Source organism: Mytilus galloprovincialis, chromosome 11 (assembly GCF_965363235.1).
Source record: "Mytilus galloprovincialis chromosome 11, xbMytGall1.hap1.1, whole genome shotgun sequence".
NCBI classification, from domain to species: Eukaryota; Metazoa; Mollusca; class Bivalvia; order Mytilida; family Mytilidae; genus Mytilus; species Mytilus galloprovincialis.
In genome coordinates, this window is record NC_134848.1 from 65,392,075 (window position 1) to 65,405,967 (window position 13,893).

The 13,893-nt window shown below is 32.9% G+C and overlaps 1 protein-coding gene across 5 annotated transcripts in view; it reads left to right on the top strand.

Annotated features, from left to right (window-relative positions):
- The window catches only part of LOC143052621 (GTPase IMAP family member 9-like), a 73,623-nt gene extending 60,496 nt beyond the window's left edge, over positions 1–13,127 (top strand). For 4 of the 5 annotated variants that reach the window (XM_076225684.1, XM_076225687.1, XM_076225686.1 and 1 more), the window contains one exon: positions 9,740–10,920. In XM_076225684.1, the coding sequence (XP_076081799.1) occupies positions 9,740–10,669 (930 nt within the window). In that variant the 3' untranslated portion in view covers positions 10,670–10,920. Of the gene's footprint in view, positions 1–9,739; positions 10,921–12,117 lie in introns of those variants that run through there. The other variant, XM_076225685.1, reaches the window with a different exon arrangement.
- The last annotated feature ends 766 nt before the right edge of the window (positions 13,128–13,893 follow it).

Consider the following 13,893-nt stretch of genomic DNA (forward strand, 5'->3'; position numbering starts at 1 on the left):
CCTTTGACCTTGACCTCATTTTCTAAGTTAAGACCTAAGAGACTCAAATAAAAACATTCCAGGGTTATACGGTTAACGGTTTATGAGTTAAAAAAACATACCGACAAATTTATTCTGTAAAGGTAGATAACTCCTATAAAATTTCATCGAATCGCTTCGATCCAAATTAGCCAAAAATTCCTGAGGTTTTGACGAACAATGTGTAAAAAGAATTTTGTCGATATCTTTTTTTGTTACGAAGGAGATGCACACAGATGATAAACAGTGAATAGGGAGATAACTCTCATAAAGAAAATGGTTCGGCTTAGCAGGGTGAAATTTAAAAGCGCATAAACTATACAATACAATATGACAAATATCTAAGCGACATATTGCGAAACAAACATTTATCGCAAGAACAAAATTTGGCGGAAAAAAAAAATAATAATCAGAAGAAAAACAATAAGTCTTTCCACAGAAAAGTGGAAAGACTTAATAATAATAGGGAAAAAGAAACAGAGGAAAAACAATATGTCACCCGACTTTGTCGATCGGGTGACATAATAATAAGAAAAAAAAAGAAACGTAGAATAACAATACGTCACCCCAACTCCGTTGAGGGTGCCATAATAAGACAAAAAGAAACGAACAATAACAATATGTCACCCCAACTCCGTTGAGGGTGCCATAAAAAAAGAAACGTACAATAACAATACGTCACCCCAACTCCGTTGAGGGTGCCATAATGAAACAAACATCTTATGTAATTATTAGCTAAGGCAAAATCAATCGCTTTCGATATATTACACAGCGTACTGCCCGCTTTACATTTTGAATAGTCAACACTTTGAGTGTTTATAGAATCGTAAATAATTATGATTTTTTTTTAATGATGGCAAAATTGCACTATTGGGTGAAATAGCTTTCCTTATTATCGTCATCCTGTCAAATAGTTCATGAAAAGTAATAATAATTCTGCATTAACCGAAAAGAAAGTTGCACTCGTGCTTTAACCTTTTTTTGCCACACAAAACTGTTTTTACAAAACATTCTACCTCTGAACTAGTGGATTACGCTTAAATATGACTGGACAAAAGGTTTATTTTTTTGTATTCAAAGTATGGTGGGCAAGTAAATTATTTATTAGCTTAAACAAGATAGATCCGTGCTATAAATTAACTTGTAATTTTGATCAAGTAGGCCCTAGATCTTTAGTTTAAGTTCTCACCTAGTGCAGATAAAAGAAATGCTGCAGAATTTTTGTATTAACTGTCCGGTAAGGGTTAACGTTGGGTAGGATATACGACCTCAACTTTAGATCTACTTTACAAAAAAAAACTAAGCAGAACAACACCCTCGATTTTTCTACTGTAGACCCCAGCTACCCAGCTTCCCTTTGCACCTAGTGAGGACAATTTTTATTACATTTTCGGTAAGGGTGGGGTGTTCGACCCCAACTTTGGACCTATCTTTGAAAAAATATAAGCTAAACAGCAACCTTGATTTTTTTCTCCTGCAGCCATCAGCTACCCAGCTCCCCTTTACACATTGAGCGGACAGAAGTATTTCCGTAGACATTTGTTTATTAACTTTTATGTAATGATGGGGTAGGGTGGGTAACTGAGGTCCACTTGAAAAAAAATTACAGGGACTCCAATGTGGTGTGGTCTATGCAGAACAATTACCGGAAATCTATGGTAGTTTGCAAAATAATAGTCTTTTTCCGACGTAGTCGGTATAGTTTCTGTTTGTGCCCTTTGAACTAAAGGACGCTTAACTATGGCAACAGAATACGCATGCTCGAAAATCCTTTCTGTGATTGGACAAAATGCTGTCATGGTGGGTGATTTGGTTGTGTTTGAAAAAACGTCTCGTTAATTATATCGTGATGGAAAGCAAGTAAAAAACTATAAATATTTGAACTAGATCTTACAAAGATTTATATTTTTATTAAAATAATTGTTTCTCAAATAGCTCTTTGCATCCGTGACAGCTGTTTGTTCGGGACAATTATATAATTTTGAATGTAAACTTTGTTGTACGAACGTACATGACTTTTAGAATGCACCTACGCATGTGAGATTTCCGCGGAGTTTTGGTGAATGTAAACAGAAAGATACGAGGACCGAGAATACTGAACACAAACAGAGAAAACGTCATTTTTATTTAAATTAAAAATGGTATCTTTGTGCTTCTGAAGGTTATCGAAATGATAGTTTTAAACATATACTCAAATGTAAATACGTCGAATATCTTTTTTAAAGATAGTTCTTGATTATAATGTGATATGGAAAATGTTGGCAAATAATGAAAGCACGCTACTCAATTAATAAACATGGAAATAAAGAGAAACCGTATGATAACCAATAACAATCTCCCAGAGACAAACTAACGTTCATTAAGGCAACTAGTATGATGGTCTGGATTCGGGGTTCTTAATTTCTGTATTCTTTGATATTTTAGGCCATATTTCTCTATTCTTTTTACTTATTGACAATTATTCTCATTTCATTACATTTTAACACCATTATTCTAGCTATTTTATTTATTTCTTGGTCCATTGTCTCTATTATTTATATTTTGTGTTTACTATTCTCAATTCCATAACCCCCTATCAACGGCCTCTAGTTAATGTCACCTTATAGTCTTCACAAATAAGCAAAATTAACACCTTATAGGCTCTAATGGCAAACCAATTGAAGGCTTTAATATCCCAGTTTGAATTGTGAAATTGCGGAAATTTTTAAAATTTGATCAAGCAAAATACCGTCCTTGTAACCTTGATTACGTAATGTTCATACAGAACATTCAGTAAGAAATACCTTTTCTTCACTTATAGTCTTATATGTTTGCTGATATATTTGTCTCTTTGTCATTTGTTATATTGAAATTGTTATGTGTTTTATAGTGATTAAGATTATTTCTAAATGTTGACTGCTGTAACCTAATTTTGACATTTTTACCTACTACATGTATACCTGGTTTTTTTTCACATGTTGTTTTAAGTATAATTGAAATTCTGTTTGACTGTCGTCGTATCAGGATTAAATGGCTAGAACGCATTATTTTCTACATTAGGAAAATCAGGAATTAGACAGTTGTTTTTCATTCGTTTGATTTATTTGAGCTTTCGCTTATGGTATTTTATAATGAACTTACCGTATTGAATTTCTCTTGAAGTTCAATTATTTTATTAATTTACCTTTAAGTCTGTTAAAAAAATTATCTCATTTTCACCCTCCAAATCGTCAATGACTTAAAACATTGTCAATGGAAACGTCGAAATATGGGGACTTAATGCGCAACAATTTTTGCGGATCTGTTCCTGTATTGTTAAAACGTACGACTGAAATCAACAACATCTGATACATCAATTTAACAACAACCTTTAGATATTTGGATGATATACAATGGTTCTCACCAGTGTCTACACTAAAGAGATTTATCCCGATGAACTGTCTTTAAATATAAATATTTTTAAGTATGGACACTGCACTTCTTTTCCCTTGAACTTGCTATCTTTATCTTCAACGGGAAGCTTAATACCAAAATTTATAATAAAAGAGATGAGCTTGAATTCCCTAATGGCATGTTGATGTTTCCTTGTAACTATCTTATGATATTCATATATCTCAACTTGTTTGATTTTGTGTATCTATAGAGCTATATATAACAACGTTGATTTTAGCGAAAGTAATCTCTGTATTACTGAACATTTATTACATCAGGTTTTTTGTTATCTTAAACTATTTAAAACATTTACTTAGTCTTATCAAGAACAGCGTTTGTAAATATAGATTCACATGCAGACATCTTAAAAGTTCAGTTATCCAATCTTTTATGGTAAGATTATTTACATAGAAGATCACACATGTCGGCATTCACTTTAAAAAAACCAAACCATTTAACAGACTTATTCAAAGGGGATATATTTACCACACAGTTGTCAGGAAATTAAAGATGGCATATTTTGGTATTGATATTCATCATGTTCATTCATTCATCATGTATTCTAAAACCAGTATATTGTAAAATTGTATAATAATAAGCTCCTAACTTCAGGGATTGTGCTTGATTTTCATATGAGGAAATTGTTATATATCAATCAATTTAATTGGGGTTTGGAGCTAGCATGTCAAGAACTGCTAGTAGTCCTTTCTTATTTTACGTTATGTAATTTTGCTCTTTTTGTTTGTTTCATTTCTGACAACGGAATCGGATTTTTTTTACTCTGCGTATTGCTGTGAGTTTTTGTATTCTATTAGAGGTATAGAGGAGGGGTAAGATCCCACAAAACAGGATAGCCCCTACCTTAATTTTGCGCTTATCCCAAGTCATTATTCTATAGTCTTCTTTTTATTCTGGTATGTTTTTTTTTTATATTTTAGTTAATTTATATGTGTAGGAGTTTCTTGTGACATACATTCTCACACATTTTGCTTAAGGGCCAGCTGAAGTCTGCTTCCGGGTGCAGGATTTTCTTGCTGTATAGAAAAACCATTGATGGCCTACGGTTATTTTTGTTATATCAGTGGTCGAATTGTTGTCTTATTGACACATTCACAATTCCCATTTTCTATTTCATAAGGTTAGGGTTAGAGTTAGGGTTATAATTAGGGTTAGAATTAGGGTTAGAATTAGGGTTAGAATTAGGGTTAGGGTTCATGTAAGGGTTTATGGTTGTATTGCCAGCTAGTCTTTGTCAAAGTGCACTATAGCTACATTTTTGTACGTAAGTAGTGTCAATTGGCAATCTTGCTCCAGAGGCTGTGATAAACATCAATCTAACGTTGTAGGCTGTGTCATATAGCAATATGGCGCCGTAGGCTGTGTCGAAGAGCAATCTAAGTTAGGATTAGGGTAAGCGTGAAAGTTAGATTGAGGGTTAGGGTTAGGGTTGAAATTAGATTTAGGTTTAGGGTTAATATTAGGGTTGAGGGTTATCTTGTCCAATAGTCTTTGTCAAAGTGCATTAGGACTACGTATATAGGTAATACCAATTTAACAGAAAAAAATAAGATGTTATAGTTCTTCAAAATTCTTAATTACTGTATTTAATACAATTAATTTAAAATGTCAATGTGTCGATATGTCTTTGAGTCAATATGTCAATGTGTCTGTCATTATAGATTATGTTATCAGGCATCTATATATTATCTTTGATAAAGTCTCATTCATAACATTGCTGATGTATGAATATGTAGTTGGGTTAGGAACATACTTAATGGCCGTCTGGAAAGGGCGGTTTCTTTCCTCACAGGAAAGGGTACGGCGGGAATCGGCAAAAAACTCATACAGTATATTAACAGAACTAGAACTCAAAACTTCAAAGATGTCTTTGTCCTCTTGGTCTATTATAAAAATACTGCAATTATCTTGATCATTACTAGACCATACTCACTTTTAAAGTTTCCGTTTTATTAAAATTATCTTCAATACAGTAAAAAACGAGAGCAAATGCGTAATGATTTAATTATCATTGCATTAGAATGCAACACAAATTGTAATTAGTTTTTTACCAAACTTATCCGAGATTTTGTCATTAAGGATAGAAAACTCAAAGTTTGGTTTTACTCGAGAAAGATAAAAAAATTGGTTTCTTGAGAAAAATAAAATATGGCGTAAACTAATATTATCATGCATCTAGCTTTGCGTTGAAGTGCTAATATATACAGTAGCTCTTTAAATGAATACAACCTTTAACTGGTAAACAATGTAAAACAAAAGATGACACAGTAATAAAAAAATATTGAAATAGGGAAACATTGTAATATATACACTGAAAAGTAGAAAATATCTGAAGATGTTGGTGTTGATTTACGCATGAGGATACAAATATAATTTAACCAACAACAAAAAATGGTGTAGGTCTTGACGTAGGTCTTGACTAATTAGAGAAATACCATAATTCAAAATGGAGGGGGGGGGGGGTATCAATCATTTTCTTCAGATCCACTTTCGCCTCGTCGTAAATATGCGTGATATATTTGCCGCTGGAGCACGGGAGCAATCAATTCATCAGTTTCATATAGTGATGCATAATCATTAGTTCTCAACTGCTAATTGTCTCAAACAGTTTTACAGTTTTGGTATTTTATTTTTATTTTATATTTTATTTCTAAACTAAATTTTAGAATTTCTTTCCGCATCTTTCTCTTTGAATTCATTTGTTTGAATAATCAATAATAATATAAAATAGTCTACATCAGTGGTTACATTGTATGCAGCCAAACTATCTAGAGGGCAGTAGAACAGAAAACAATCTCCATTGTGTATATATGCAATAACGCATATATTGAAGCGTAAAACCACGGCAGTCAGGCTCGTTTAGCTGGAAAAATTACTGTGTCAATTTCATATACTTATTATATTGTAAATATGTCATAAAAGCAAAAACACACGAAAAAAATGGCCACAATTTATAATAACATTCAACTCTTTTCGGCCGTTTCGTTTATTCTCAAGTTAATGTCTTACTGATCTGTTTTGTAAATCAAAGTTTTTTATTTCATCTTCAACTGCAAAAGGCACAACATACAAATGTATGTGTTAAAATTAGCCATGCGACTTATTTGAAGATTCATGTGACCTTTGTTGTTGTTTAGAGATTTTATTGGAAGTTCGTATATCCCTTCAACCATTTATTTAGATGGTGTTTTAACGTATAGATAGTGCGAAACTCTCCTTACTCTATGCATCGGATATACAACATTTTTATTTCAACTAAACGAGGCTGCAAATCTATACATCCGAGCAGCTAAACGGCTGCACCCAATTTTAGCAAAGATATACACGTAACTGTCGGACGGGAGCAGTCCAGAGATGTCACTATTTTATACCCAATCAATCCTTTTTTTATGACATTTTTTTTAAAGGTATACATTAATAGGACAGCAACCCAACGACACATATAATTCAAAACACTAAGAGTGAACATACAGATTTTTGTTATAGCTAGAATTAAGCCTGTAAAGAAAAAAACCAAAACTGCAACATGAATATATAATACGGAGTCGGTGAGATTTTAGACAAGTGTTTGGTTGCAAAATTTTATGTGCTCTTTATTGATTTCGATATGTGAAATTATAGACAGTGTAATATAAATCAGTGTAAGAAAACAATTCTTTGTAAAGTAACGGTAAAATAAATAATGATTATGGATGACGGGTGTCAAGTGGCATATAAAATGAATAATCCGAACAAAAACATCAAATGTAAATACAATATGAAAATTAACCCTGCTTTGTACTATAGACCGACACACAGAAACGGATTTCTAACGTGTAATACGTTTGTTTTAAAAGAGGGATGAAATATACCAGAGCCGGGGACTATTTTAATAGTTTGTAATTCCATGGTTTGCATGTTTCACACCTGGGTTTCACAATTTTGACGAACACAATAGTAAAGCTAACTGAATTATTATCTCGTACAGATACTGGTTCATTATAAACAAGTGAAATTGCGAGCTACTGCTCACTGATGATATCCCCGCCGCAAGTGGATAATATTAATACTGTAAAAATATGTAAGTGTTCGGTAAACACGAAGTTGTTGAGTGATGAATCTGAAAACGCATCACACGGTATAGCTGACTTATATAAATACTGAAACCAAATTTCAGAAATCCTTGTATTGTAGTTCCTGAGAAAAATGTGACGAAAATTTCAACTTGGCTGTCTTGGTAAAATCATACAAGTGTTCGGTAAACAGGAAGTTGTCGAGTGATCAATCTGAAAACGCATCACACGGAATAGCTGACTTAGATAAACCCTGAAACCAGAAATCCTTGTATTGTAGTTCCTGAGAAAAATGCGACGAAAAATATTCATGGGACGGACGGACTGACTGACGGACTGACGGAAGGATGGACTGACGGACTGACGGAAGGACATACAGAGGTAAAACAGTATACCCCCTTTTTTTAAAGCGGGGGTATAATAAGAAGATGCGATATGAGTGCTATCGAGACAACTATCCAACAAAGTCACAGTGTAAAAATACATTTGTCTTCCACACCGTCGCACTGCCTTTGAAAAATTAGCGCGGAAATATAACGTTACGTCCCGAAACGTCTTAATTTTTTGCGCAATTTGTGAGGCTTACGGAAGGGATTGAGTAAACAATATTATAATACTCGATTTTTCTCAAAAACAAGTATGGTGACAAATATTTTTCAAAACGTTATGACATTCCATTTTTATCAACGAATAACATATCTTACTTTGGTCAAATCGACACCGTTAGAAATATTTAAAAAAAATCTTAAATGTGCATTTCAAATGTTCATTTCTTGCCGTTTTTGGGGGCAACCATAATGTTTTGGGCTTTATTTGAGTAAGAACTAATTCTTTAAATGGTAAAGTTAGATTTTTCTAACCATCTTGAATTATTTTGCTTCAATTTGAGCCCCATTATATAAGTATATGTTGATTAAAAAATCATATTTTTTTTTTTTTAAATAAAACACGTTTGTTTCTTCAAAATTGCAAAAATGTTCAATTTCCAGCAGTATTTTTTGCAAAAACGAAATCGACGACAAATATTTTTTTTTGGCAAAATTTGATTCTCTGTCAATTGAAGAATGAAATATCTTTAAGGGAAAAAATTCTCACTGTCAAAAATAAACTGTTGGATATGCCCTTAAAAACATTATTTTACTATTTGTTACAAAATGTTTTTAAGGTAAGGTAAATTTTCTTTTAAATAAACAATTGTATTCTGTGCTTTTATTATACAATTACTAATAATGTTACGTAAAATAATTATATGTATTTAGCTTGGTTGTTTTTATATAAGGTTATTTAAGAGGGACGAAAGATACCAGAGGGATAGTCAAACTCAAAATCGAAAAAACAAACTGACAACGCCATGGCTTAATATGAAAAAGACAAACAGACACACAATAGAACACATGACACAACATAGAAAACTAAAGAATAAACAACACGAACCCCACCAAAAACTAAGGGTGATCCCAGGTGCTCCGGAAGGGTAAGCAGAGCACCTGAGATTACCCCTTGCTCCACACATGGCAACCGTCGTGTTGCTTGAGTGATAACAAGTCCGGTAAATAGTCTAATTCGGTAGATCACATTCATGAAAAGGAAGGGGATTATAGTTACGACGTAAGGAACATATCCGATATCATTTGTGAAACGGTTATTCCATAACGGTAAAAAAAACTCGTGATGGCGTCAGTAAAATTAACAAAGGGATGATTTCAACTTCACAATTTGGAACTCCTGGTTTAATAGCTTCAGTTCAAAAGAAGTCCAAGTACGATGTCAGAATAAACAAAATGTCAATGATACATACATTGATAGGGGCTACTAGCAGTTACTGACATGCCAGCTCCAGACCTCCATTAAACGGATTGAATTATTATGTTTTCATTATATAAATATAGAGTACACTCCTTCCCGTTAGGGGTTTAATATTATACCATCATAAAATATATAAGAAGAACATAACCCGTATTATGCCAACAACTTGTTTTAGAATAAATGTGTTCATTTCCGATGCAAAGACCCTATAAGAGAATCAATATTACAGCCAAAATATGCAATCTTTAATGAACTGACAACAGTATCGTAACTATATCCCTTCTACATGTTCTAGTAGTCTTTTCCTTAATTTGTGTTACACAACATATTCCTTAAGATCTGAGATGTTGTTTTTCTTATTATTGGTTGACATATCAACAAACGCCCTACTAATGTATTCATTAATGTTTGAATTTATAATACTTCTATTTTAGAAGGACAAAATAAATCAAAAAAAGGAAATAAGGATTATTATAGTTGGAAAAACGGGGGTTGGCAAAAGTGCCACTGGAAACACCATACTAGGAAAACCTGAGTTCAAATCGGAGATCGGTGGAAGTTCTGTTACCCAGAAAGGACGAATTAGATTAATGAAATGGAATAACATGATCATACATGTTATTGATACACCAGGGTTTTTTGATACTGAGAAAGATGAAGACAAAGTTCAAATGGAAATCATTAAAAATTGTGGAATGGTTTCTCCTGGACCTCACATTATTCTGTATGTTATATCAGCAAGGACAAGGTTTACACAGGAAGACGAAAAAGCTGTTGAGGAATGCATTAATCTTTTTGCGGTTAATTGCTACAAACATATGATCATATGTTTTACAGATAAAGATTTATTAGATCGTAATGGTAAGGCCACGGATGTGTATTTGCAAGATGTACCAAAACCGTTGAAAAATGTTCTTACAAAATGTGGAAATAGAACTGTTTTTTTCAACAATATTTCCATGGACACAGAAAGTCAATGGAGTCAACTTTACTCTGTGATAGACATTTTGCTAAAACAAAACAATGAATCGTTCTATTCTAATGAAATTCTTAGGGAAGTTGAAAAAGCCCTTGACCGAAAAATGAAAGAACAGAACGATACTTCAGATGCACAGAAATGGCTTTACAGAAAAAAAAGAGAGATGGAGAACGATGGAAGCATTCTTTCTTATGTCTTAAAAACCGTTAAAGGGTCAGTAGCTGGTGGAACTTTAGCGGGATTGACAGCAGTTGTGGTGTGCTTAATCGAAGGTCAGACAGCAGCTGTGGCGTTTGCAACAGCAAGATCCGCGATAGCCGTTGGATGGATGGCTGGTGGAGCTTTTGCAATTAGTGGACATAAATATATTTGCAACATTTCATAGAATTTGGGAAATTGTACAACACTACGCAATAGTTGGGAAATCAGAATCCTGCATATGTGTATACTTTTTAACATTATAATTTAAAATCATGATGAGGAATAATTTATGAAGAATTGTCATACACAATGTCAAACGTTAAGTTTACGTTCTTTCTTTCAATTAATCATGCAGTGAATATTTTCAATCTTTTAATTGGATGTTCTTTTGTTATGTTTCATGTATAAAGAAATGTTTAAATATGTTTAAATAGATTATGTGTATCTTTTATCTATGTACGTGTGTTCTAGAACAATACAGTGTACGTATTACCAAAGACATGAATATTTATCAGCCGTAGTAAAGCTAACAAATGTCTTTCATTGTGCAAAACTGGCCACGCTGCCTAGGCACATGATTAAACTACCCGTTTTGACAAGATTCAATACAGCCCGGTAGTACTTCGGTGTTGACATGAGTATCAATTATATGGTAATTTTTATAAATTTCCTGTTAACAAAAGCATGAGTTTTTCAAAATACTTAGGATTTTCTCATTCCAGGCATAGATAACCTTAGTCGTATTTTGTATAACATTTTAGAATGTAGGGTCCTCAATGCTTTTCAGCTTTGTACTTGTTTGGCTTTATAACTATTTTGATCTCAGCGTAACTGACGAGTCTTATGTAGACGAAACGCGCGTCTGGCGTATTTAATCATAAGCTTGGTACCTTTAACTATTTTGTTGTCTGCATAGTATTAGGTAACATTGTTATATTTCGTCTTTCTTCTCTTTTAAATTTTACCTGCTTTTCCTGATTTACATATACAGTTTTGACATTCCTTACAAGTATATATTTACTGCTTTTCTGTTGACAAAGGGTACATACATGAAATTTGCTACGAATTAAGACTTTGTATGACGACTAGAAACAATCAATTATTACTGGTTATCTCTTGCTATTTATCTCTAAACAAATATTTTTTGATTATGTCCTTGGTGGCCAGGTATAAAATAGTTTTGACGAAAGGTTTATGCAGAAGAGCAAAGTATGTTTAATGTATTCTTTCATATAAATAGTACGTCTAAATATTTTCAGTGAAGACTATACGTGAAATATTTTTATACCAATATATATGTTGAAGTTTACGACATAAAATATTTCATTTCCCCACTTTTCATTTTCCGTTGTAGGAGAATGTTGATTCTTCACTTGTCTAACGGTAAATATATACCAGCGCTGCTGCCATGATTCATTTTGTAATAACTTCTTTTATTTGAATGAAATTAATCTATGTATAAATTGCTCAATACTTTTTCAGCATATTTTTTATAATGAACTTTTATAAACCTATACTCATTTGTGTCATATATGCAGATTTTTATTAAACAAATATGTACCTTCCCAAAATGAATCAACACGTAACATCACTCATTGAAAAATACATGACAAAAACAATCTTTTTTTACAGGAAGATATGAAAATACGAATGGTCATTATTGGAAGGACGGGATCAGGAAAGAGTTCAACAGGGAACACAATTATGCAGACAGAATATTTTAAATCTGATGTTTCAAGTTCGTCTATAACTAAATCATGCAAAGAGGGTATACTAGAAAGAAAAGAACGAAATAACAAAAAGGCTATTCATTTGGTTGATACACCAGGATTATTTGATACTGAACTGTCGAATGAAAAAGTAAAACTAGAAATATTAAAATGTTTTGCTATATTAGCACCTGGTCCACACGTTATTATATATGTATTAAGAACAGCACGATACACAGAAGAAGAAATGAAGTCAGTAGATCATTTCCTTCATGTCTTTGGAGGTAATCCATATAAGTACACGACGATAGTATTTACTGGCAGCGATGCATTGAAATTACAAAACATGACATCCGAAGAATATTTGAAAAAAATGCCAAATTCATTCCACAGTCTGTTGGAGAAATGTGGTAAGCGTGTAGTCTTTCTCAATAACGTATCTGAAGTAAAAAAAGATATCCAAAGACAACATGAGAATTTGTTCGTTGTAATTGACAAAATGCTAGAGAAAAATACAAACTCTTTTTATTCGAATGAAATTCTCGAAGAGCTGAAGGGTGATATATTAAAAGCAATTCTTGACAATATGGATAATTATCAACCAGGTAGAATGCTATTTAAATTTATGAAGATAGCAGGTTATTGCATGATTTTTGTGGGTACAGGATTTCTAATTTATGGCTTTCAGTTAATTTCCTTGCTTCTCTTTGGACTAGGAGGTGTTTTAGTGATTACAAAAACAGAAACAATTGCAGAAACTAAGGTTTCAGAAATGGTGAAGAGATTGAGAAAACAAACATCCCCATGCTGTATTCTATGAATTCTGAATAAGGAAACAATGTAAATCTACATAACATTAATAAGTAAATATACACATATATCTTTTCCTTCATACCAAGATGTGTTTGCGTGGAATTAAATGAAACAACTGTATGTAGATTATTTTGTTTTGTTATGCCCCACCTACAATATTAAAAGGCATTTGGTTTTCTGGTCTGTAGGTCCATTCGTCCGTTCGTTCGTTTGTCTGTCCTCCTTTAGGTTAAAGTTTTTAGGCCAGGTATTTTTTCATGAAGTTAAAGTCCTATCAACTTGAAACTTAGTAAACATGTTACCTATAATATGATCGTTCTCTTTTCAATTCAAAATTGGATTTTTGACCCTGATTTTACGATCTGATGAACAAAGAAAATGATAGTGCGAGTTTCAGGTTAAAGATTTTGGTCAAGGTAGTTTTTGATGAAGTTGAAGTCTAATCAAATTAAAATTGTACACGTGCTTTTATACAAAATTAGAGTTTTGAACCAATTTCACAGTCCACTGAACATAGAAAATGATAGTACGAGTGGGGCATCTGTGTAATATGGACACATATCTGTGTATATATATTGAATATGCTATATGCATATACAACATGGCTGTAAAAGTGGGACGAAAGAAACCAGAGGGACAGACAAACATACCAAAAATAGTACACATGACACAACATAGAAAACTAAAGAATAAGCAACACGAACCCCACAATAAACTAGGGGTGATCTCAGGTGCTCCGAAAGGGTAAGCAGATTCTGCTTCACATGTGGCACCAGTCGTGTGGCTCATGTCATAACAACTCCGGTAGTCTTATTCGGTAAGTCACGTTCATGAAAGGAAAGGGGATTGTAGTTACGACGTTAGGAAGATATCCGATATCATTTGT